At 45.0% G+C, this 23509-nt stretch overlaps 2 protein-coding genes across 6 annotated transcripts; both read left to right on the forward strand.

The window, feature by feature from the left end:
* Positions 1-242: 242 nt before the first annotated feature.
* On the forward strand, positions 243-9958 carry MAGOH (mago homolog, exon junction complex subunit). The gene is made up of 5 exons (XM_008699177.2): positions 243-425; positions 2147-2205; positions 3409-3519; positions 7768-7850; positions 9716-9958. Exons 1-5 carry the CDS (start codon positions 338-340, stop codon positions 9813-9815), a joined length of 441 nt encoding a protein of 146 aa, XP_008697399.1. The 5' UTR covers positions 243-337; the 3' UTR covers positions 9816-9958.
* A 1604-nt stretch (positions 9959-11562) lies between these two features.
* CZIB (CXXC motif containing zinc binding protein) lies at positions 11563-18744 on the forward strand. 5 transcript variants are annotated; one of them, XM_040627285.1, is made up of 8 exons: positions 11563-11770; positions 11983-12040; positions 13386-13442; positions 13798-13879; positions 14087-14118; positions 15544-15621; positions 16319-16384; positions 17264-18744. In XM_040627285.1, exons 2-8 carry the CDS (start codon positions 12017-12019, stop codon positions 17339-17341), a joined length of 417 nt encoding a protein of 138 aa, XP_040483219.1. In that variant the 5' UTR covers positions 11563-11770; positions 11983-12016; the 3' UTR covers positions 17342-18744. The 5 variants fall into 5 exon arrangements, with proteins under 5 accessions (XP_040483219.1, XP_008697401.2, XP_008697400.2 ...); XM_008699178.2 differs by having other exon boundaries at positions 11640-11770; positions 11983-12066; XM_008699179.2 differs by lacking the exons at positions 16319-16384; positions 17264-18744 and adding an exon at positions 15802-16312 and having other exon boundaries at positions 11635-11770; positions 11983-12066.
* Positions 18745-23509: the final 4765 nt, after the last annotated feature.

Raw genomic sequence — 23509 nt, forward strand, 5'->3', positions numbered from 1 at the left:
CCAGACCCGCAGCCCAAACCCAGGGGCGGTCCAGCTGCTTCAGCCTCAAGCTTGGGAGTAACCCGGGGGTTGAGCCTCAGCCTCGTTCCCGCCTCGGGCCGAGGGGGCGGGGCTGCATTGACCCCGCCTTCGGGAGAAAGGCGCCTTGTTTCCGCCGGGCTTGGGCCAGACTTGCCCCCACTTCCGGGAGCGGGAGAGACCCGGGCCGTTTAGCCAGGGCCGACGGCCTTGCCTTGACGTCACTTCCGCGCGCCCAGGTAAACGTCAGTGTTGGGCGCAAACAGCGGCGGTGAGGTTTGCTGATAAAAGTTTGGTTTCGGGTCCCTCCTTGTGAACCATGGAGAGTGACTTTTATCTGCGTTATTATGTGGGTCATAAGGGCAAATTCGGCCATGAGTTTCTGGAGTTTGAGTTCCGACCCGACGGTAAGAGCGGCCTCTGGGCCCCCGGGACCGAGGACTGGGCCTGGGGCGGGGTGAGGGGGGAGGCCAGGGTTCCGGGATGTGCGAGGCGCTAGAAGAGGAAGGGACTGATGACTGCGGCGCGGACCTGAAAGGATCACCCCTGTGACCGCTCCATTGGTTCTTTCCATGTGCAGGGACTTCTGTTCCGTGACATTTTTTTTACTAGAATTCTTCACTAAGCAAATATTGATCGCCTACCTTGTGCCAGGCTCTCTTTCACTATCTGGGATACAGGAGGCTCCCTCTCATGGAACGTATATTCTGGTGCTGGGAGAGATATAAACAACAACAACAACAAAAAAGATTCCAGATAGTGACGAGTGGTCAGAACATAAGACAAAATGATGGAATAATTGCTGGTGGGCTGCTTTTAAGCAGGGTGGCGCGCTCTCTGAAAAGGTAGTATTTGAACTGAACCCTGATGGACAAGAAGGAGCCAGCCTTGTGAAGCTCGGGAAGCTGAGCATTCTGGACAGAGGGAGTAACAAGTGTCAGGGCTGTAGGGCATGAGTGAGCTAGTAGGCATGTTTTAGGTGGCCAGTATGGCTGAGGAAGTAGTGAGCTCTGAGGAGGATAGTAGGAGACAATGTCAGATAAGTAGGCAGGGGGCACACCATGTAGGTGTTTACAGGCCATGACAAAGAGTTTGGATTTTATTCTAAATGCAGCAGGAAGCAATTGGAAAGTTTTAAGGAGAGAAGAGATGTGATCTTTTCCTGAAAAAGTGTTTTAATCATTGGGTGCAGAATGGGCAAGAGTGGAGACAGGGCTACTTATTAGGAGTCAGTTACAGTTGTCAAGACAAAAAGGATGTTGTTTGGGACTAGGGTGCTAGTAAAAGCGGATAGAAGAATTTAGGGTACAATGGGAGAACCAACAGGACTTTGCTGTTTGATAAGATCTGGGGGAAGGGCCACTGTAGTGAAGGAAAAGGAATCAAAGATGACAGAAAACTCCCACTAAATGGGGGCACAAAGATGAATCTGCCAAGCCCCAGTTGTAAACAAACAATGACAAGATAGTGTCTTTGGTAGTGTGACAACATAATGTGTTTACATGTGTGCCTTCTATTCCAAAGGTAAAAACTCATCTATTTCCTTTTGTCTTTTCCTTCATCCCCAGCATATACCCAGATTAGCCTTTTGGATGCACATATACACAAAAGGCCTTATATACCAGATATGCTTAATGATAAAACCACAACTTTTCCATCACAGGAATAGATCAGAGTGTTGCATGGTCACGTGAATAGTACGTAAACAGCAGTTTACAGTTTTCAAACTGCTTTCACAACTCATTTGAGCCTCAGGAGGCCCTGTGTGCAAGTAAGTTACCATCACTCTCCCTGTTTTCAGCTGAGGACGTTAACCTGCAGAGAGATGATTTGCCGGACTCACAAAAGAGTCTGCTTGTGTTCTTTAATCACACCGAGCTGCCTTTTGCAAGAATCGTAATTCAATGTCAGCAGTATTTTTGGCTTTGAGGCTATTTAATAGCGTAAAGTGAAGAACTGAAAAGACTGGTATTGTTGGAACACCAGAAGTACAAATAGTATTTCTGGTAGACACTGAAGGGAAAGCTAGGAGACATTTTAAGCAACAGCTGATAGTCTTAGTGAGCCAATGACACTTTATTCATATGTTTTTAATAAACACTGCCTTTGTTTTTTTTGTTCCTCACAGGGAAATTGAGATACGCCAACAACAGCAATTACAAAAATGATGTCATGATCAGAAAAGAGGTAATGAGCCTTCTGAGAGCCTTTCTTTTACTACAGTTTAGCCTTTTGTCTTGTTTTTGTTCTTTCTGGGAGTAGTATTGAAAAAGAATGGGAAGTATAGACATATGTACAGACACCTTCTAAAATTTTTCTCAGACCTTTTAGTGTATATTTTCTTTCACAGTGCTGAATCACTTACTGGTAGTCATTTGAAGTCTTGCAAATCTTGGTTTAAACCCTGAATCTGCTACTTACTGTGTGCCCCTGGGCAAATTCCCTGTTCTTTGTCTGCAGAAATAGAAATAATAAAACCCACCCCCCACCCTCCAGTGCTATCATGGAATTAAATATATTATACTTACAGGGTTTGGTACATTCCCTGGCTCATAGCTTTCAGTAGAGCTCTTTAATTTGCATTTGAATGGGGAAAGGGAGCCGTGGGAAAGCAGTTCACATCATTGAATGCACGGTAGATGCCAGGCATGGCACTTGGTTTTACATACAATTTTATTTAACCCTGATTGTAAGCCTGTTTGATGGGTGGTATTATTACCCTTTACAGTGAAGGCCCGGATATTAATTGTTCAAAGTCACCTCACCCTGGCTAGCAAGAGAGAGAGTGGGAGTTCAAAGCTGTGCCTGCCTCTGTCAAGTCCGTGTGCTCCATTTTGTGTAACTCCTGCCGCACTATTGAGGCTTCATCCAAGCTTCTCTTTCCTTTTAACCACTTTGTCACATTTGAAGATGTCTTGTCAATATATTTTCATACTGTTATATTTAGCATTCAGTTTTATGTTTACCCACGCATGTCAGTCTCCTTATATTTTTTTTTATGTGGACTAATATGCAAAATGAATTTTCAAAGACATGTCTCTGCTCTTCATTATCATGTCAGCTAGTTAGGAATAACCAGGGTTACTCACAGATCTTTTGTTCTGGGTTCAGGTGTGAGTTGGGTCTGTAAGCAAGGAGAAGGTCCAAGTGAACAGAATGTGCCAAGAAGTAGAAACAGGTAGATGGGGTCTGAGTAGGCACTGGGCACTTCTGGCCCTGCCCTCTTCACGCCTGAATGCCATCCCCCTTATAGAGGTGCCAGAAACTAGGTTTTAGGAGTAGGGTTTTTGTTGTTGTTTTGTTTTGTTTTTTTTTAACTTGCATCACTATCCGAGTCAGAACACTTGCTTAGGGATGCAACTTAAGTTCCGTTTTTTAATTTGCTTTCAGGCTTATGTACATAAAAGTGTAATGGAGGAACTGAAGAGAATAATTGATGACAGTGAAATTACCAAAGAGGATGATGCCTTGTGGCCTCCCCCTGACCGAGTGGGCCGGCAGGTGAGTGTTCTAGCAACTGTCCTGTAGTGCAGAAGTCTTACAAGATGAGTTCTGCCCTGCATCTGACATTGAATCTGTGTGTGTGCGCGCGCGCCCTGCACAAAGCAGATAACCAGCACCTTTATCCAAGGAAGCAGTAATCCCACAGGGAGGAACAGAGAGAGCCAGTGGTGCTTCCGACCACCTAGAGCCTAGCCCTGGATTTCCTCACGTGACTCTCCCCCAGCCCTTCTCAGAGGTTTTGCTGCCCACCTCACTTACCGAGTAACTACTACGGACAAAGCATTGTGAACATACAAAGAGAAATAGAGCGTGATTATTTTGCAATCTAATAGAAGGAACATATGCAAGCAGATAGGTATATGTGTTTAAATTCAGATAGGTATATGTGTTTAAATTCATGGCTTATATATTTATTCTGAAGACCATTATGGTAATTAAAATAAAAGCCACTGTCATATTTGACTGTGTTAACAGGGAAGCTATTTCTCTCCACCTCAACTGCTACCTTCCTAAGCTAGACTTCTAATTGATTTCCTTTTTTCTTTTGTCCTGTACAGCCTGTTTTTCCATCCTGAAACCAGACTAATCTTTTAAAATGTAAATGTAGTCCACTGATTTTAAGTTCTCCACTGCCTTCCCACTAAATAAAATCCAGGACGACTGGGTGGTTCAGTCGGTTAAGCATCTGCCTTTGGCTCAGGTCATGATCCCAGGGTCCTGGGATCAAGTCCTGCATCGGGCTCCTTGCTCCACGGGGAGCCTGCTTCTCCCTCGGCCTGCCACTCCCCCTGCTTGTGTTGTTCTCTCTCTTTCTCTGACAAATAAATAAATAAAATCTTAATAAATAAGATAAAATAAAATCTGAACTCCCACCTTATCTTCTACCATTCAGATAATCTTTTACTGTGTTCAGACCTCACTGACCTTATTTCTGTTTCTCAGACACAGCTAGGTTGTTCCTAGTTTGGGACATTTGCATTTGCTGCATCCTTCCTGGAATGTTCTATCCAACATTGTCTTTGTTATTGCAGGTTTCAAACATTACTTCCTCAGTAATGTCTTGCCTATCCATCCAATCTAAAATGTCCCTCCCTATTTTTTGTGTTTTTTTTTTTTGTAAGATGTTTTATTTTCTTTGTAGCATTTATTATTGTCTGAAATTGTCTTGTTTGCGTTTCTTTATATATCTCTTTTCCTCCCCCCCCCCACAACAGATTTGCATATACCCCTGCAAGCTCCTTCAGTACAAGGATTTTTACCTATTTTTTTCAGTGCTATATTTTTAGTGACTAAAATAGTACCAGTGTATAGTAAAAGCTCAATAATAATTACATTTATTAATATAAAAACCCATATAAGTTAATTCTTAATTCACCTCAATGGTGGGTCAACTTTTTTTTTTTTTTTTTAATGTAAATCCAAGTTAGTTAACATACAGTGTATTACTAGTTTCAGGAGTAGAATTTAGTAATTCATCAGTTGCGTATAACACCCAGCCCTCATTACATCAAGTGCCCTCCTTAATGCCCATCACCCAGTTACCCCATCCCCCCCAGCAACCCTATTTGCTCCTTATAGTTAAGAGTCTCTTTGGTTTGTCTGCCTGTTTTTATCTTCTTTTATTTTTCCCTCCCTTCCCCTATGTTCATCTGTTTTGTTTCTTTAAATTCACATATGAGTGAAATCATATGGTATTTGTCTTTCTCTGACTTATTTTGCTTAGCATAATACTTTCTAGCTCCATCTACATCATTGCAAATGGCAAGATTTCATTCTTTTTGATGGCTAATATTCCACTGTATATATACACCACATTTTCTTTATCCATTCGTCTGCCGATGGACCTTTGGGCTCTTTCCATAGTTTAGCTATTGTGGACATTGCTTCTATAAACACTGGGGTGCAGGTGCCCCCTTTGAATCACTATTTTTGTATCCTTTGGACAGATACCTAGTCTACCGCTTGAAGAGTGAAATGAAAATCTCATCCTCAGTACTTTCTAAGGTTAACTTTTTTAGTTTATATCCACGGGATCTCAGTAAAATCATGTATATGTATTTTGCTTTACCATTAATTTTCAGCTCTATTAACTCCTTCAACAATCACAGTAGTCCTGTGAAGAAAACAGGGCATACTCCTATCCCTCGCAACAACCTATTGGATAAGGTAATTACAACAAAATCCCATTCATCATAGCAACAAAAGCTATAAGAACTTGGGAGTAAATTTAATAAGATATATAAAATTTAAAAGGGCTTTATAGAAGAACATAAAAATATGTATCATTTTTATGGATGGAACAACTCCATTATTTGGTAAATTCATTCCAATTCAAATCAAAATCACAACTGGATTTTTCCTAAAGCCTAAAAAAGCATTAAATTCATGGAAGATCAAAGGGACAAGAGTAACCAAGATAATTTTGAAGATTTCTTGAAAAGGTACAGTCATCTACTGTGGTATTGCCTCAGAATTGACCAGTAAACAAAGAAGCAGAATAGAGAGCCCAGGAACAAACCCATGAATATATGGAAACTCCGAGCAGGGTATGACCGAGGTGAACTTTCAAATTAATAGAAAAAGGCTGGGTTGTTTAACAAATGGTATAAGTTGGCAGTATGTTTATAGAATATTTTTAAGTTAGACCATGTGTAGAAATAAAACAAGATTTTAAAACAGAAAATATAGACTATCTTCTATTATTTTGGGTAGAGAAGGAATATTTTAAATTCCTCAAGGGAAAAGATTGATAAATTTGACTTCTTTAAAGTCAAAACTTCTGTTTAGCTAAAGACGTCCTGATAAAGTTGAAAGATAAGCCACAAATTGAAGGAAGATATTTGCAAAACATATATGGCAAAGGGTTTATATCTAGAATATATCAAGAACTACAAATTAATAATAAAAAGATAACCCAGGAAAAAAAAAGATAACCCAGTGACAGAATATGTAAAGGTTCTGAATAGGCAGTTTACAGAACTGGAAAAACAAGTGGCCGATAAATATATGAAAATATCTACATTTTGAAAAGTGAAAATTTGGAAAATAATGAGATACCATTTCAGACCCATTAGAATAGCAAAAAGTGGGGGTGGGGGACCATCAAGTTTTAAAAAGGATGTGAGAAAGAAAAAGGAGATCTTATATAGAAGTGGGAATAACATCAGTACAGCCATTTTAGGAAATAATTTGGTAGTAACTGGCAAAATTGAAAAAAACTATACCTTCTAGGAATATTCCTAAAGACATTTTCACACGCGTACAAGGAGATGCATAGAAGAATATTCTCACCACATTGTTTATAGTACAGTAAATTGGGAACTTAAGTCTGCTTAAATAAGGATATGAATGGAATATTCTAAAGCATTTAAAACTAATGAATTAGATCACATACAAAAACAGTGTTGGATGAAAAAAGCAAAAGGATGCATATATGATCATTTTTGTAAAAATTTGAAGACATACTACCAAATCTAAAAACGTAAGTGGAAAGAATACATCTCAACTTCTGGGATGCGGGAGGGAGAATGGAATGGGAGGTGGACCTAACCTTTGGATGTGTAATGTTTTATTTCTTTAAAAGATTTGACACAAGTATGACTTAACATTTTCACATCTGGATGTTAACATTGGTTTCATAGTTTTCTATATTTTCTGTTAGAATTCTTTTCATAATTGAAAACTATAAATCAAAAAGAAATAGGAAAAAAATTAAGAAAAAAGAAGTAGAACTCACTAGATTGTAAATTCCTCAAGGGCACAGACCTTTGGTTTTTCCCATGTGTCCCGAGCACCAAGAACAGTAGCTGGCACACAGTGAGCACCCCCATGGAAATTTTTTAAAGATTTGTGCTACCCGTGTCCCTGTTTAGAAATTGAGACCCAAGACCATACAGCTGGTAGTGACAAAGCCGGGATCAAACCCAAAGTCTAGACTTCTCCTTTTCCCATGTTGCCCAGAAAGATTAGGTTCTTGGTATTTGTAAAGCACAAGATTTATACGTTACTCCACTTTCTTAACAATGAAAATTCCTATGTAAAACTTGTAAATTCTTCCAAATCCCAGAAATGGTAGAGCCTGACAAACACATCTTCCTCTAAGAGTATGAGCTACTCAAGGACTAAACCAGTATTTAATTTCTCTCTTTGTTTCTAGATCCAGCACAGGTTAGTGCTCAGATGATAGATCTTCTGTGTGGTTGATGGAAAATCCAGCTTGACTTAGTTTTTTTTAAATGTTTCTAGGAGCTTGAAATTGTCATTGGAGATGAACACATTTCTTTCACCACATCAAAAATTGGTTCTCTTATTGACGTCAATCAATCCAAGTAAGTGTCTGTGACCCTTACATCCAGGTGTGTCTGTTTTGAAGCAGACTGATATGAAACTCTTAACCAAATTGGGACCATTATGGTAAGATCTGGTACAAATGCAAGACAGAAGGGGTCAGGGGCATCAGGGTGGCTCAGTTGGTTAAGCATCTGACTCTTGGTTTCAGCTCAGGTCGTGATCTCAGGATCACGCGATCAAGCCCCACGTCAGGCTCCAGGCTTAGCTCAGAGTCTGCTTAAGACTCTCTCTCCCTCTGTCCCTCGTCCTCTCGCTCGCTCGCTTGCTCTCTCTAAAATGAATAAATCTTAAAAAAAAGACAGAAGGGCTCAGCTTTGTTCTTATTAGAGAGAGACCCCAAATTATTCTCAAGGGCTTGCTCCTGTTGCTTTTGATGTTTTTATTCAGTCACTGTTACACACAGCTTCTCAGTGACACACAGAGTAATGTCATAGGAGCAGCCAAAATAAGAATCTGGCCAGAACAGAAAATGAAATATACCAAAACAGGTGCTTGAGAGAAACTGTAGAGTCACAGGGTCGACCTGAACACCTCTTCAGTGTTGGCTGTTCAGACTAGCACATTTTATAGTCTGACAATGGTGAAACTTGAAATTATTTAGAATACAAACTTAAAACTTAATGTTGTCAGTAGGGCAAATTATAAAGTTGAGACGTGAGTCTATGCTACAAAGAGTCCTTAGAATTTGGCAATCTCTGGGGGTGCCTGGATGGCTCAGTCGGTTAAGGGTTTGACTCTTGATCTCAGGTCAGGTCTTGAGTTCAAGCCCTGCATTGGGCTCCACGCTGTGCATGGAGCCTACCTAAAAAAAAGAATTTGGCAACCTCTATCTCCTGTGTTTTGAGGATTTGGAATTAGATATGGCTCACTTTTATATTTATTATTATTTTTTAAAGATTTTATGTATGTATTTGAGAGAGAGAGAGAGAATGAGTGGGGGAGAAGGAAAGGCAGGCTCCCTGCTGAGCAGGGAGCCCGACACGGGGGCTCAGTCCCAGGACCCTGGGATCATGACCTGAGCCAAAAGCAGATGCTTAACTGACTGAGCCACCCAAGTGCCCCTATGGCTCACTTTTAGTACATACTGGGTGTAATTGTCTTCCTTTGGACAGTCTCCTTGTTCTTAGCCAGTTGTGCCATAATAATCTTCAGCCTCTTGATCCTGCTTAGTACTACTTCTTTTTAAAAAAAAAGCTTTCCTAATTCTGAAAGTAATACATGCTCACTGTAGAAAATGCAGAAAAATAAAAAGGGGAAAATCACCCACAGAATTTAACAATTAGACAGCCAGTAATATCTTGAAGTATTTCTTGTCTATTTCCCATGCATTAAAAACTATGTAACTTTTAAGTAGCACAAAAAATATAACTGAGATCAGCAGTCTGTTATTTTAATAGTTATTTTTTTCATTTAATATAAATATTTCCCCATTAAAAACTATAACATTTTAGGGGCGCCTGGGTGGCGCAGTCATTAAGCATCTGCCTTCAGCTCAGGGTGTGATCCCCGCGTTATGGGATGGAGCCCCACATCAGGCTCCTCCGCTGGGAGCCTGCTTCTTCCTCTCCCACTCCCCCTGCTTGTGTTCCCTCTCTCGCTGGCTCTCTGTCTCTGTCAAATAAATAAAATCTTAAAAAAAAAAAACAAAAACCTGTAACATTTTAAATGACCTTGTTTAATATATAGCACATAGCCTTTTCCTTCTTTATGGACACTTGGTTGTTTTTAAAGTTTTAATTCTGTAAATACCTTTATGTAAATAATCTGGGTTGTTAAATGTTTTGGTTTTTTTGCCAGTTTTTTTTTCCAGCTTTTTAAACATGTTTTTCCTCTTGTATTATAGGGACCCAGAAGGCTTACGAGTATTTTATTATCTTGTCCAGGACCTGAAGTGTTTGGTCTTCAGTCTTATTGGATTACACTTCAAGATTAAGCCAATCTAGATCGAAAATTGGTGTGGACACAAGGGGGTTTTGGGGTACCTGTTTTTAATTACCATTATCAGGAAATTTTTGTGTATATCAGGGCAATATTTTTTTTATAAACTATAAATGACTGTCTTTAATAAATACAATAACAAATGCAATTTTTTGTTATTTTATAAAGACCTGAACATGCGAACTCTCAACTATTTTTTAAAACACTAACACCCTGTGTGTTTGCCAATGTATCACCAAAAATCTCTTAATCAACTGTAGATATAACTACCAATTTACAGGAATAAGAGAATAGAGAGAAAAGTTAGAAAATATAATAGATTTTTTAAAAAGAAAGAAAATAAAATAGAAATCTAATCAATATCCAAAGGAAACTCCAGGGTAGAGGATCTGGCTTCAATAAACAAATTGCAAACGTAAAATAGAGATGGTGTGGGAAGTGGTAGATTGAAGGAGATTTAAGAAACACATAATCAGTACACTGTTTGGACCCTATTTGGATTATGACTCAAAAAAACATAAAATTGACATCATTAAGGAAATTTGGACACTGGGTATTTTATATTAATGAAGTATTGCTAAATTTTTGGGTGTGAAATGGGTTTTTCCCCCTCTGGCTTTATTGAAATTTAATTGAGGTTAGTGTTTTTTAAATCCTCTTTTACAGATACATCTGTAGGTGTTTCAGTATGGAGGAAAACATTTTGGTTTAGTACTATATAAGGGATAAAATGCCTGGTCTCAGAGAAGTTTTCTAATAATCCATTTTAAAAATCAGTACAGGAACTGAGACCTAGCTGGTATGGACAGTGTGGGAATTTGTTCGGTAGGCAGATCTGCAGGAACTTTTCCTGGCTGCTAAATTGCACTGCTTCCTTAGGCAAATTGCTGGTTTACCAGGTCATGGGCACTGAAAGGAACTGGGCTTGGTAAGTCTCATTTGTGGGGAGGTGATTAGGATAAGCTCACATCCCACAAGACAGGGCAACTTGGGACGTGTCCCAAGTCTTTGACTCCTAGGCCAGTGTTCCCGCCCCCAATACGCACAATCTGCCTCCTTCAAAGATAGCAGCAGCTTAGGTCCAGATCTGGGACCAGAGATGTCAGGGTTCCTAACTCCAGTGCATCCCCCTCGATAGAAGGGTACCTGGGGCAATGAAGTAAGTTGGTGAAGTAGACAATAGTAACTCCAAATTTTAAATGACCGTGAGAACCTCAAAGGCTGTGTGTCGCAAATAGGCTTTCCTTGGAACACCCACAGCTTCCGTATGGTCTCAGATGTGCCCTGGACAAGAGGACAGATAAGCTTCAGGTAATGTACAAGGATAAACCAGGAGTCCAGAGAAGAGCCAGCTGAAAGGGAGTGTGCAATGTTGGGGACTGCAGCGAGACGTGTACGTGGGGTAACCCTCTGAAAGCAGGTCTCCCGGGGGAAAGAGAGCGGTTTAGAGAAGAAAGGCCCCATCCCCCAAATCTGCGAAGCTGGCCGCGGGGCAGGCGAAACCGACGCGATCTAAGAGGCCTCAGAAGGGAGCAGGGACCAGGCGGTTGTTGGGTGAGAGAAGACCGAGTAGTGAAGAGACAGGAAAGAGAACTGAGGGGCAGAAGGAAGCCCTAGCAGAGGTTTCGCGCAGGCACTATCGTGTTTGCTACGGTATCCCTCAGACTAGCATAGTGCCGGCATGAGATCGGCGTTCAGCAAATATCTGGAAGCAGGCTTCCGCGGGTCTGAGCTCAGGCTGATTGAGCACTCAAGATACCGCGACCGCTCCTCCTAACGGAAGAAAAAAAAAACCCCAGCGCGCGAGGCAAGCAGCGGCGTCTGAAGGCCCCGCCCCGTCTGACGCACGCCGGAGGTCCGCACACGGTGCGCTGGCCGCGCCCACCGTTTACGACGGGCCGGAAAGTAGGGGCCGCAGCTCTCGACGGGCCGGGTCGGGCCGAGCCGAGCCACTATGGGGGTGAGGCGCAGACAAACTGCCGACGGGGCAGGGACGGGGAGGTGGCGAGGATCTGGGAGGCGGGAATTCGTGCCAGAAGGGAATGAGAGAAGTGGGCTTGCGCTGAGAAGGAGCGGGGAGGCAGAGCACGCATCCAGGAGGGGCGGGGCCGGGGCTAGTTAGGGCTGCGCAGGCGCGGTCGATGCACGTGCTGTGGCCCTCCCTCTCCGCAGAAAATTGCGCTGCAGCTCAAAGCCACGCTGGAGAATGTCACCAACCTCCGCCCCTTGGGTGAGGACTTCCGGTGGTACCTAAAGGTGCGGCTGGAGGGGCGGGACCCTAGGCGGGAGAGGGGAGGGGCATCGGAGGGGCTGTAGGCGCCGCGAGGTTCCGGGTGGGGGAGCGACTCCGGAAGTGGGCAGGGCGCTATGGGCCGGGGCCCAGGGAAAGCTTTCCCGACCCAGAGTCTGTTTCCAAGGGGAGCTTTGTCTCCAGCAAGATTGGAAATGTATAACCGTTAAATGTTTTTTTCCTGAATAGGATTTATTCACTTTTTTTTTTTAAGATTTTATTTTATTTTATTTATTTGACAGAGAGAGAGACAGCCAGAGAGACAGGGAGCACAGGCAGGGGGAGTGGGAGAGGAAGAAGCAGGCTCCCAGCGGAGGAGCCTCATGTGGGGCTCGATCCCGGAAGGCCGGGATCATGCCCTGAGCCTTAGGCAGACGCTTAACGACTGAGCCACCCAGGCGCCCCTGTTCATTTTTCTAAATGTATTGGTTTAATTCTTAATTGGTAATGTCTTGGAATTCCTTTTGTAATTTTTCCTCCGTGAAATATTTCTTGTTGTGTAAATACTAAACGAAAGACTACCTGAAGGGATCTTGGGATTGTTTAGTAAGGAGGGGAATTTCCCCTTCAATTTGATGATTAGATTTTATTTATCGTGAAATCGTTTTAATTTTGATCGTGGCTTCCCCCATCCCTCCCCATCCATACTGATGAATCTGGTACTCTGGTGGCTTGGTCTACAGAGTCCCCCCTCTTACCTAGCAGTGTGAGGCCCTTCACTCTCCCAGATTTCAGAGCTTCTGCTCTATTTCCCTCTTCGTCTAAACCCCAGCATCCTTCAGAACCTGGAAAAAGTTCTGTCCCTTTTAGGAAGCTTTCTGGCCACCTTTACTACCAAATATTTGGAAGCTCGAGTACCAGCGCTTATTTGAGGAATTAATGTTCTTCCACTTCAAAAAGCACAGAGTTTAGCAGAGTAGACAGAGAAATAGGGTAACAGTGGTAAGTACTTTTTCTAAGAACCTAGGAGGCCTGTGAGAACATAAGGGAAGCTGCAGACCCAACAAGGGGTGAGGGTGGGAGTTGTTGAGACCATTTCTTGAATTTCCAGCCAGACAGGGTACTTCTTAGAGGAGGGCGGGCACACCAGCAGGAGACACACTTGACCTGTTCTTTGCCCAGCGAGAAATTTCGGTTATGTCCTTGGTGGGGCTGGTTGTAACGATGAGGTGAAATTGTGGACAGGAAGGTAGGTTGAGCCTGCCTACGTCACACTTTTCTTGCCCTTCCCCTGTGTGTCCAGCTGAGCCAACTACTTTACTAACCCTCTTTTTCCTCCCCCAAGATGAAATGTGGCAACTGTGGTGAGATTTCAGAGAAGTGGCAGTATATTCGGCTGATGGTAACTACTCCCCCTACCACCATACCCACACGCACACACACATAGGGCTCTGGGCAGGGATTTGGGGAGGGAACCTGTGGCCCTAATCTCTCATGTCTTTGGACTCTGCTTTTTGTGGTTTGGAAGGGCAGCCATTAGTATGGTCAACACTGGGAAGAACAGGCTTCTTTGGAATGCGAGGCAGAGTTCAAAATCAAGGGGAGTCCCTTTCTCAGTCTCAAGAAACTCCCCAGGATTCTTGTCCTAGCAGATGGTACTCCCTGTTTGGGTCTTGGTCTCTTCACCTGTCTAATAAGCGGTAGACGGGATCATGTCTAATTAACGTGTGACTAGAGATTCTGTTTACCCTTGCCAGGACAGTGTGGCACTGAAGGGAGGTCGTGGCAGCGCCTCCATGGTCCAGAAGTGCAAGCTGTGTGCAAGGGAAAACTCCATCGGTAGGTCAGGCCACGAATCCTGAGCTCTGCCAACTGGGGCTACGTCTTCCTGGTACCAGACCAAAAGCAGGCTCATGTTACTGTGGGTGGACCCAGGCCTAAGGTGCCCGGGCTGTGGCAGCCGACTCTTCTTCCCAGAGCCACATCTGGGCACAGGGATGGGGGCAGAGTATGGACTCAAGTCAACTTTGTCTTTTTATGTTTCAGAGATTTTGCGCAGCACCATCCAATCTTACAATGTAAGTTTCCTGCTGTGGTGGCAGGTGTGGTGGCATTAAATCTAAGCTGGGAGCTAGGAGGCCTGGGTTCTAGAGTTCTTGCTGTCCTGCACCAGAGTGACTTGCTGTGGGACATTCATTCATGTACTCACTTGTTCACTGATTCAGCATATATTGGCCGAGTGCCTGGTAGGAAGAAGATTCGTAAACAAACAGGCTGTTACAATGTCTTCTCTAATACGCACTGGGCTGTGGGAGCTCAGGGAACCTCTGCCCAACCTGTCCACTCAGTTCCCATCACTGGGAGCGCTTGCCTTGTCTGCACCGGGGGGCTCGTGAGCCTTCTCTAGCACCCTGATGTTGACATTCGCTAGTTGTACGTTACTGTGTAACACTGGTCCAAAGGGGAGGGAGGGAGTGTGTGCTTTGCATCTCTTTGTTTAAAGTGTAGTTACTTGTATTCACCCATTCCTTTTTTTTTTTTAAGATTTTATTTATTTATATGAGAGAGCATGAGCAAGGGGAGTGGCAAAGGGAGGGGGAGAGGGAGAAGCAGATTCCCCACTGAGCCGCAGCCCAACACAGGGCTCAGTCCCAGGACCCCAAAGTGATGACGTGAGCTGAAGTCAGACACTTAACTGACGGAGCCACGCAGGGGCCCACCTTACTTAGTATTTTTGTAACATGTCTGATTTATGTCAAATTCTCAGCTTCATCCTGAAGTTAAAGGGAGAAGTTGCCAGGACTCGCTTTCGAGTAATGATATGCAGTAGGTGAGACACACCAGCAAACATAAAGCAAACCCGGGCCAACAGAGTGCCTCGTCCGTGCCAGGCACGTGATCGGTGTGTGGGAAAGGACTGTAGCGTGAAGGACAGAGTGAGACTGAATGTGGGGCGTGGTGCTTGGCATCTCTGGACCCACGGGTCAGGCAGGCATGAATCCCTCGTTATACCAGCCCCCTCAGAGGTGCCTCTTCCACATCAAAAGCCCATTTCGAAGGCTCGTAAGTCAGCCTCCGGCCTCATAGCACGGCAGAGGCGTAGCCAAAGGCTGCGGGTCAGCATCCTGGGCCATTGGGAAGATCTGGAGACTTTATAGCCTAACATTCTTGTTCATATTTTTTATTTTGATAATTTTATCTGCCATTTATCGAGCATAGTATCGGGTGCTACAGCGGGGCACTTCCACGTAGTTCAGATTTTCACAGCAAACCTGCAGCGGGGTCCTCAGCCCAATCTGACAATTTTGGGCCCAGCTGGGAAGAGAGGTAGAGCTGTCTGAGCGCATATCCAGGCAGGCTGACTCCAGAACAGTCTTTCTCCTGCCGCAACTGTGTCCAGGAAGGTCTCATGAGGAACAGGTGCCCAGTGCAGGCTTCTTCCAGAAGAGGAGTTGCTCCCGAGTCCCATTCTGTGGGACATACTCAACACACTTCTTTTCTAGGCTGAAGACAACGAGAAGTTCAAGACAGTCGTAGAGTTTGAATGCCGAGGCCTTGAACCAGTTGATTTCCAGCCCCAGGTGCGTAACCTGTATCTTCGGGGAGGGCATATAGGAAGTAACCACAGAACTTTGCTTCATCCAGAGACCGTGGACTAGGACTCCTCCTCTTTAAGGATAATAACTGTTAGTTATTGAGCACCTGCTGTATGTTGGACTGTGCTGGTCATGTTTACATATTACTTCATTTAACCCTCACAGTACCGTGTGAAGTTACTCATCCTATTTTTTGGACAAGGAAAGAACTTCAGAGATTTTGCATCTTGGCCCGGGTGACAGTAAGCACTGCAACTGTCCTTTGAACGCAGGTCTATCTGACTCCAGAGCCAGCACTCACCCCACTTTATGCAGCTTTTCCACCTCATGACAAATCTGTGAGGCAGGGAGAAAAAACAGCATTCTCATCCCCGTTTCCTAAACAAGAAAACTAAGGTCCAGAGAGGAGAATGACATGCCCAGGATCTTTTAGGAACTCGGGGATAGTGGAAAGGTTTACCCCATACCTCCTGCCTCTGGCCCAGGGCTCTGGTTTAGAGGAACCACTGTAGTCCTGGGAAAGCTGCCAGGCCAAAAAGTGCAGTAGTTATTCCAGAACAGGAGCTCGCACTGCATCTCCGTCCTCCCAACCCACGGGTGCTGTGAATCCCTGGCCAGGCCTTACAGGCCAGACCAGTGCCTCCTTTCCCCCAGACTAACTGCGCCTTCCTGTCACCTACAGGCTGGGTTTGCTGCTGAGGGTGTGGAATCGGGGACAGTCTTCAGTGATATTAATCTGCAGGAGAAGGTACAGGACTTGGGGCCTGGCGGGGTGCTATAAGGTACCTGGTGGGGATTATCCTTTCCTTTCGATGAACAAAGATCAAGAGAAAGCTGACTCCACATTTGTTTTATTTTTGTTGGTGATTTTGCTGTTTAAATGGCCCCAAGTGTAGTGCTGAAGTGCTCCCCAGTGTTCCACAAGCGAGAAGGCCGGGATATGCCTGACGGAGAGAACACATGTTAGCTAAGCTTCGCGTAGGCGTGCGTTCCAGTGCTGTTGGCTAGGAGTTCAGTATTAATGAATCAACTATATATAAGATCTTTCTACACAGAAACCTACCCAAAACAAGTTTGCATATTGATTGGTTGAAGAAAATGTGATCAGAGATTTCCAAGAACCTAACCCTGTGTTTCCCCTGGGAGTGGCGGTTCACTATTTACTAATTCAGTGACTGTGGTGGTTTTGTAGACTTATAACTACCATGAATAATGAAAATCAATTTTATTAGTGAACGTGTTACTACCTCACATAAGCCTTGTGGTCAGGCTTCAAAAGGAGAACTAAAACCTCCTTGAGTTTGCACAGCACCTCATAACAATAGCTGGAATTGACTGAGCTCTTTTTGGTGCCTGACACTATGCTAAGTACTTCTGTCTGGGTTTCCTCACTTGCTTCTTTCAAAATTCAACATGTTATTGTCCCTTTTTTTAATAATAGAGGGCAGAACTGAGGCTCTGAGAAGTTAAGTGACTTGCCCAGAATGTACTCTAGCTCTCTTCTAGGTCATACATATTCATGAATATCTCAGTAAGAGCCTGAACTGGGCCTATAAAGTCCCAGAGTGCCATTGTCCCTACCGTCCTAAGCCATCACGAGACTGACAGGGCCATTTTTTCCCCACAGGACTGGACTGACTATGACGAAAAAGCTCAGGAATCTGTGGGAATCTACGAGGTCACTCACCAGTTTGTGAAGTGCTGAACCTTCTTCCTGCCCACTTGCTTCAACTGAGAAGGGACAATGTGCCCCGAGCAGCAGAGCCCACTGAGGCTAGTCCCCTCATCCCTTATCTCCTGGAAGCTATCCAAGCCCTCACAGCCTGCCTACTGGGCTGTGTCACAGCTTCCCAAGCCCCACCAATAAAGCCCCTGTTTGTGCCGCACTGGTGCGTGAGGGCAGAGTCAGGTGACAGCAACTCCCTCCACAAATAGGACTTCCTGTTGGAAGGCTCTGACTGCTTCCTGGCACATTCCCACAGGATAGGATCCAGTTTGTAGAAGACGCAGGAACACATAGCTTCTGAGGGCTCTCCAGCTCTTGGGGAGCAGGTAGGTCAACCCAGAGGACCTAAGGTGTCAAGGCCAATGGAGCAAAGGGCAGCCGGGCCTGTGTCATGATGCCATGCACCCCACGGTCCTGAGCCAAACATTACGTTGCCCACCTTGGCTCTCAAGTAAACCGAGGCATTTCTGGCTGGTGTCACTTCATATTCCAGGGCTAGCAGGGACTTTAGAGGCAGCAGTCCAGTCCTGGCATGAATCTGCTCTGTGAAATTCCTNNTGGACGGTCATCAAGTCTTTATCCATCTGCTGTGATGGGGCAATCCTCTCCCATCACGGGCGTCAGTATCAAAGTCCTTCCTTCTGCTAAGTCAGCCTCTGTGTTCCCCGGAGCCCCTGCTGGCCCTGGTTTGTCACCTTTGTGGTCATGCTTCCATGTTCTGCCCCTGGACAGGCCAGGGGAGGTCTGAAGACAGGAGTCATGGCCCTGTAAGTCCGTGGGCCTGGTCGCCTGGGTCTGAAGACCCCTGCAGAGTAGGGCGAGTTGCTGGGTGTGCAGTTAGATCGTGAGGACTGAGGACATGCTCATGCACTCACACTGGTGAACCCACCATTTGGAAAACCTGTTGTGAGAGACCTTATTTCTCCAGTGTTCTGCTGGAGCCAAAACTCTTTGGAAGTAAAAATGATTACCTTCATTTTCTGAGAAGCCCACTGGGAAAAAGTCTGCCCACTTCCAGACTGGTTGTGGGGGGCTCTAGGAAGGGACAGTACTACCTCAGATTTCAGATAAAGCTGGCTGTGTCCGAGGGAAGTAAAGTGACCCCTACCTTGTCCGTTCTCCAGTCTAGCATCTACATCGTGTTTCCTCTAGGTTCCCTGTGTTCCTGGCCCCCGGACCTGCTCTTTTCTGCATCTGACAGAGCAGAGCTTCTCTGGCCCGCCCTCAGCCAGCAGGTCTATCCAGGCTGTCACCCCCAGGGTCCAGTCCACTGCCCAGCTGGAAAGCAAATAAGTGGAAGCAGCCTGAGTAAGCAGCCTTTCTGGGTTTAAGTCTCTTATGGCTCACAAAGAAGCAATAAAAGGATCTCAAGGTTTTCTTTATATTTTACATTATTTTCTCATTTTTCAAGAGGTAGAAGAACCCAAATAATCATTAACAGATTAAAGGAAAATCAGATGATGTCAACAGATGCAGAAAAAGTGTTCAGTAAAATTTCATACCCATTCAACAACAAAAACAACAAACTGTAGAAACTCTTTTAGCAGACTGGGAATAGAAAGGAACTACCCTCACCTCACAAAGTGGTTTATAGGAAACCTAAAGCAAATGAAATGTGTGAAGTATTCCAGTCAAGGTTAGGGTAAGCTGAGGATACCCTTCATCACTGCTACTCTGCCTTGTGCGTGAGGTCCCCAGTGTGCTAAGACAACATAAAGTAAAGGGAAAGTATCAAAGGAAGAAACAGCTCATTTTCACAGATTGTGATTTTCCACTTAAAAATACAAAAGCATTAATAGGTGCTGGATTTAAGATCAATATATAGAAATTGATAAATTCCATTTCGGGGGCACCTGGGTGGCACAGCGGTTAAGCATCTGCCTTCGGCTCAGGGCGTGATCCTGGAGTTCTGGGATCGAGCCCCACATCAGGCTCCTCCGCTGGGAGCCTCCTTCTTCCTCTCCCACTCCCCCTGCTTGTGTTTCCTCTCTTGCTGGCTGTCTCGCTCTGTCAAATAAATAAAATCTTTAAAAAAAAAAAAAAGAAATTCCATTTCAGTACACTGCTGACATGCAAGATGTCAATCAAGAAAAAAGTACCATTTATAATAGTAACAAAAAAAATACCTCCAAAGTAAATAGGAGTTAAATCTATCAAAAATGTTCATGACCTTAGTGTTTGAGAAAATTATTAACTTGGCTGAAAGGTGTTAAAGCCTAAATAAATGGAGACCTATACTATTATCGGTGGATAGGAAGACTTGATATAATCCTTCTCAACAAATGTATTTATAAAGTTCTTGTCCAAGTCTCAACTTTTTAACAGAAGTTGATTCTGAAATCTGATGTGACACAGGTGGGAGACCCCCTCTACCAGATGTCACGATGTAGTGATAGAGCAACGGCAGTGAAGCCAGCGCCATACTGGCGCTGTGATAGACCAGCGGACAGTAGACAGACCGCTGCATGTATGAAAACCGGTTTAGGACGGGGCTGGTGCAGATCAGTACGGAAATTTGTAACTCGCCAATAAATGGTGCTGGGGCAACTGTTGAGCTGTGCGCAGTGAACGATCCTGGGACGTGTTTCACTCTGCATACGGATGTCTGTCCCAAGGTTAGTTCCCCTGGGTGCTTTGGTGCAGCAGCATGTTGGGGTAGAAGAACCCCGGCCTCAGTGTCTGGCTCACTGTAAACACCGGGTAAGTACTGTCCCTCTCAGGACCCCATTTTCTCCATCTCAAAAAAAGGGTGCTTTCAGCTCTGACACTGTTACTAAATAAAAATTAGAATGGTGGTGGTATGTCTGAGGCCTGCCGCTCATCGCCAGGAAAGCTAGTTCCCTGCCCCATGTCCAGGACTGGTCTCCTGTCCAGGTAGTGGAAATTAAAGCTGCTGGACGCAGGGACAAGTGGAAGAGGAGACCATCTGAGTCCTAAGTTCCCTACTGTCTTGGTTGGACATTCCACAAAAGTCCTCAGGATGCCCTTCTAACGTTACCCTTGAACAGCCGTTTAAAAGGTACCCTCTTTATTCAATAGCATTTTAAAAAACTTGGCTTTTGGTAAATAACGAGTTGAAGGTTGGGTAACATTAAGCTGCATCCTCGTGTACAACAGTCATTTCTGTTGTTTCCCAGGAAGGGCAGACGCACCCAGGATCTCAGCCTGGCCAGGCAGCCTTGTCAGCTCACAACGCTGTCCCCATTCCTCTGTGAGCCAAGTCACCCTGGGCTGAGCCCTTACCCTGGTTAGCCACCAGAGCCCCAGACAAGGCTGCATGCGTGGCCTTCAGAAAGCCGGCCGACCATCTTCACTCTCCTGACACTTACTGTGCATCTGACCTTGGATTCAGCCGTCTTCCCTGCGGGCTTCCGCGGCAGCGAGCTCTACAGGGAGGAAGGTGCGTGCGGCCCCAGCTGTCCTGTTCAGGAGCCGGGCAACTAAACCCCACTAAGTAAAACAGTTACTCCCAAACAGGTGCATTGGCTCACTGGGAGAACTTTTGAAAAAGACATTTCTTGGCCCCACTTCATTCCTACTGAAATAGAATCTCTGGGCTAAGACCTGAGATTTTCTTTTATTTAAAAGCATTCTCGAGGGGCGCCTGGGTAGCGCAGTCGTTGGGCATCTGCCTTCGGCTCAGGGCGTGATCCCGGCGTTCCGGGATCGAGTCCCACATCAGGCTCCTCCGCTGGGAGCCTGCTTCTTCCTCTCCCACTCCCCCTGCTTGTGTTCCCTCTCTCGCTGGCTGTCTCTCTCTGTCAAATAAATAAATAATCTTTAAAAAATAAAAATAAAAAAATAAAAACATTCTCGAATGAATCTGATGTATCCAGACCACCAGAGCACACCCTGATTGACAGCAGGGTGTGCTGTGGGCTGCTGCAGGGACTAAAGGAGATAATGTTGGGGGAACGTACAGCAGTGACGCCTCGGTTAGAAATGCAGACAGTCTGGCTGTTCTCTAATGACCGACTACCCACATGTTGCTCCCTAAACGGAAACAGCAGTGAATAACTAACCGTGCCCTAATTCCCCAGGTATGGCTGTTACAGCGCTCCCTCTTCTGAGCCTAGTGCTTCCTATTTAGAAAGAATTGGTTTGGAACCAAAAGATACAATCTAAAAAGATAGAACAAATGCCAGGTGTTATTGATTATAAAAGCCAATTACTTAGATTTACAGCAGACATGGTGAGTTACATGTGAGAAAGACCTGTGGGCTTTGGGTTAATCCATAATAAGCTCAACCTATGCCAACTGCAAATTGAATTAAAAGTGGTCACAGGCTAGATCAAAAGAAATAAGGGCAAGGGGCAGGGTGAGAGCAGCCCCCCCCTTGGTCAGTCCATGCTGTGGGGCTGTTTCATTTGGTGCTCTGCACTTGAATGCGATTACAAAGCAACCTTACTAGGCCTGGAGATGATTCCTGTGAGGTACAGTGTGAGAACAGGAGAGGTTTATCCAGGAGAAAACACTGGGAAAGGTGTGTGGGGGTGGGGTGCAGACATGATCAGTTTTTACAGAACTGAAGGATTCCCATATGGGAAAGGGCAAAGACAGTTCTACGCCATAGGGGCAAACTAGCACCAAGTGTAGAGTTTCAGGGAGAGAGATTTCAGCTCGACATAAGGAGACTCTCCTAATGTCGGTCCAAAGTTGGAATGTGATACATCACAGATCTGGAGCTCCCAATCCCTGGAGGTGTTCAAGAAGAAAAGATTATGAGGACTCAGCCTCACATGTGACTTACACAAGACTAAGTTTATCACATCAGAATTCTGGTTTTGATGCATCCAGGCAGGAATTACTGGGCTAGACAATCCAAGGAATTTTACCACCTCAATTAAGCATCGCTACTACTACAGACAAATACAGGGAGCTGAACTGTCAAAGGCCAACCGGTGAGAAAACCAGAAACTTTTCTCTCCCTTTTGAAATATCCTAATAACAACGTTTTAACAATAACTAGAGAGGGAAATGAATTTGCAATCAATTCCATGAGCTAGCTCCTCTGGCAGACCTGGGCTCTCGCCAGCTTGCGGCCACTCTTCGTACTCCCCCAGCATTAGGACGGAGAGGCTGCTTCAGTGCGTTCTACACATTTAACTGGAAGCACTATTGTTCACCCTCTCTGCCCAGCTCCAGAACTCTAGCTACGGCAGCAGTCACCATCCTGTTGCACGTACTACACGGCCCACGTGCCATGCACTCTGTCGAACATGGGGATGCCTGATAGAGCCCTCAGCCTCAAGATGCTTGCTGCGACAGAGCAACAGCCAATCCCAGCACGGGGCTTCAGAGGGATAATCAGTCAGTTCTCAGATATTTAACAAGCCCTGAGGCCCCTCTGGTTGCCCACAGTCTAACAACGGAGAAAGTTGCAGAAACTGAAAAGTGCCGTAGGCGGGGGGGGGCGCTAATTCAGTCTCAGAGGATGGGGTGAGGGAAGGTTTCCTAAAGGAAATGGAATCTAGTTGAAACCTGAAAGTTGAGCAGACGATGGCCAAAAGGGCAGGGAGGGAGTTGTGTTCCAAGCAGAGGCAACAGCATGGCATGGCATCCCTGAGGAAGTGTAAGCCTTTAAGAGAGGTGAGGCTGAAAAGATCAGCTGGGTCAGCTCCATTAGAGACTCAGCTGTCACAATAAGGGGTATGGACTTCTTTCCAGGGTAACGAAAAACCATTTTAGAATTTTAAGCAGAGATATGATCAGGCTTGAACATGAGAAAAATCACTGGCTACAGTGAGGAGGGAGAATGGACTGGAGGGAATGAGTGGGATCTAAAGGCAGGAGGGCCAGTTAGGAATGAAGACATTGATTCCACCTCTTGACAGGAGGAGCTACAAAGTTACCTTCATAGGTACGGGGGCCAGGAGGCAACAAGACAGCGATCTCCAGCAACAGCCCACTATGTGTCAGGCCCCTTAATGGCTAAAACAGAGGTCAAAGCTGGAGTAGGAGGACGGAGGACAGGATGACCTTGCAACACCGTAACCTCCCTCACCTTCTCCATCCACCACCTGTCTCAGTCTCATGTCTACCTCCTCAAATCCTGGCTCCCAGTCTTTGTCATTGTGTCGCATGAAGATAATTGGAGAGGTGTCACTAGATTTGGAAAGCATGTTTGACGTGCTCTAATTTAAAAC

Source organism: Ursus maritimus, unplaced genomic scaffold (assembly GCF_017311325.1).
Source record: "Ursus maritimus isolate PB19 unplaced genomic scaffold, ASM1731132v1 scaffold_12, whole genome shotgun sequence".
NCBI lineage: Eukaryota > Metazoa > Chordata > Mammalia > Carnivora > Ursidae > Ursus > Ursus maritimus.

Bases quoted from the DNA above. Each gene is read 5' to 3' on its own strand.
- MAGOH (XM_008699177.2), top strand. From the start codon at position 338: ATGGAGAGTGACTTTTATCTGCGTTATTATGTGGGTCATAAGGGCAAA. The intron at 426-2,146 runs GTAAGAGCGGCC...TGTTCCTCACAG, and splicing joins GTTTGAGTTCCGACCCGACG to GGAAATTGAGATACGCCAAC. The intron at 3,520-7,767 runs GTGAGTGTTCTA...AAATGTTTCTAG, and splicing joins CTGACCGAGTGGGCCGGCAG to GAGCTTGAAATTGTCATTGG.
- CZIB (XM_008699178.2), top strand. The intron at 12,067-13,385 runs GTGCGGCTGGAG...TCCTCCCCCAAG, and splicing joins ACTTCCGGTGGTACCTAAAG to ATGAAATGTGGCAACTGTGG. The intron at 14,119-15,543 runs GTAAGTTTCCTG...CTTCTTTTCTAG, and splicing joins GCACCATCCAATCTTACAAT to GCTGAAGACAACGAGAAGTT.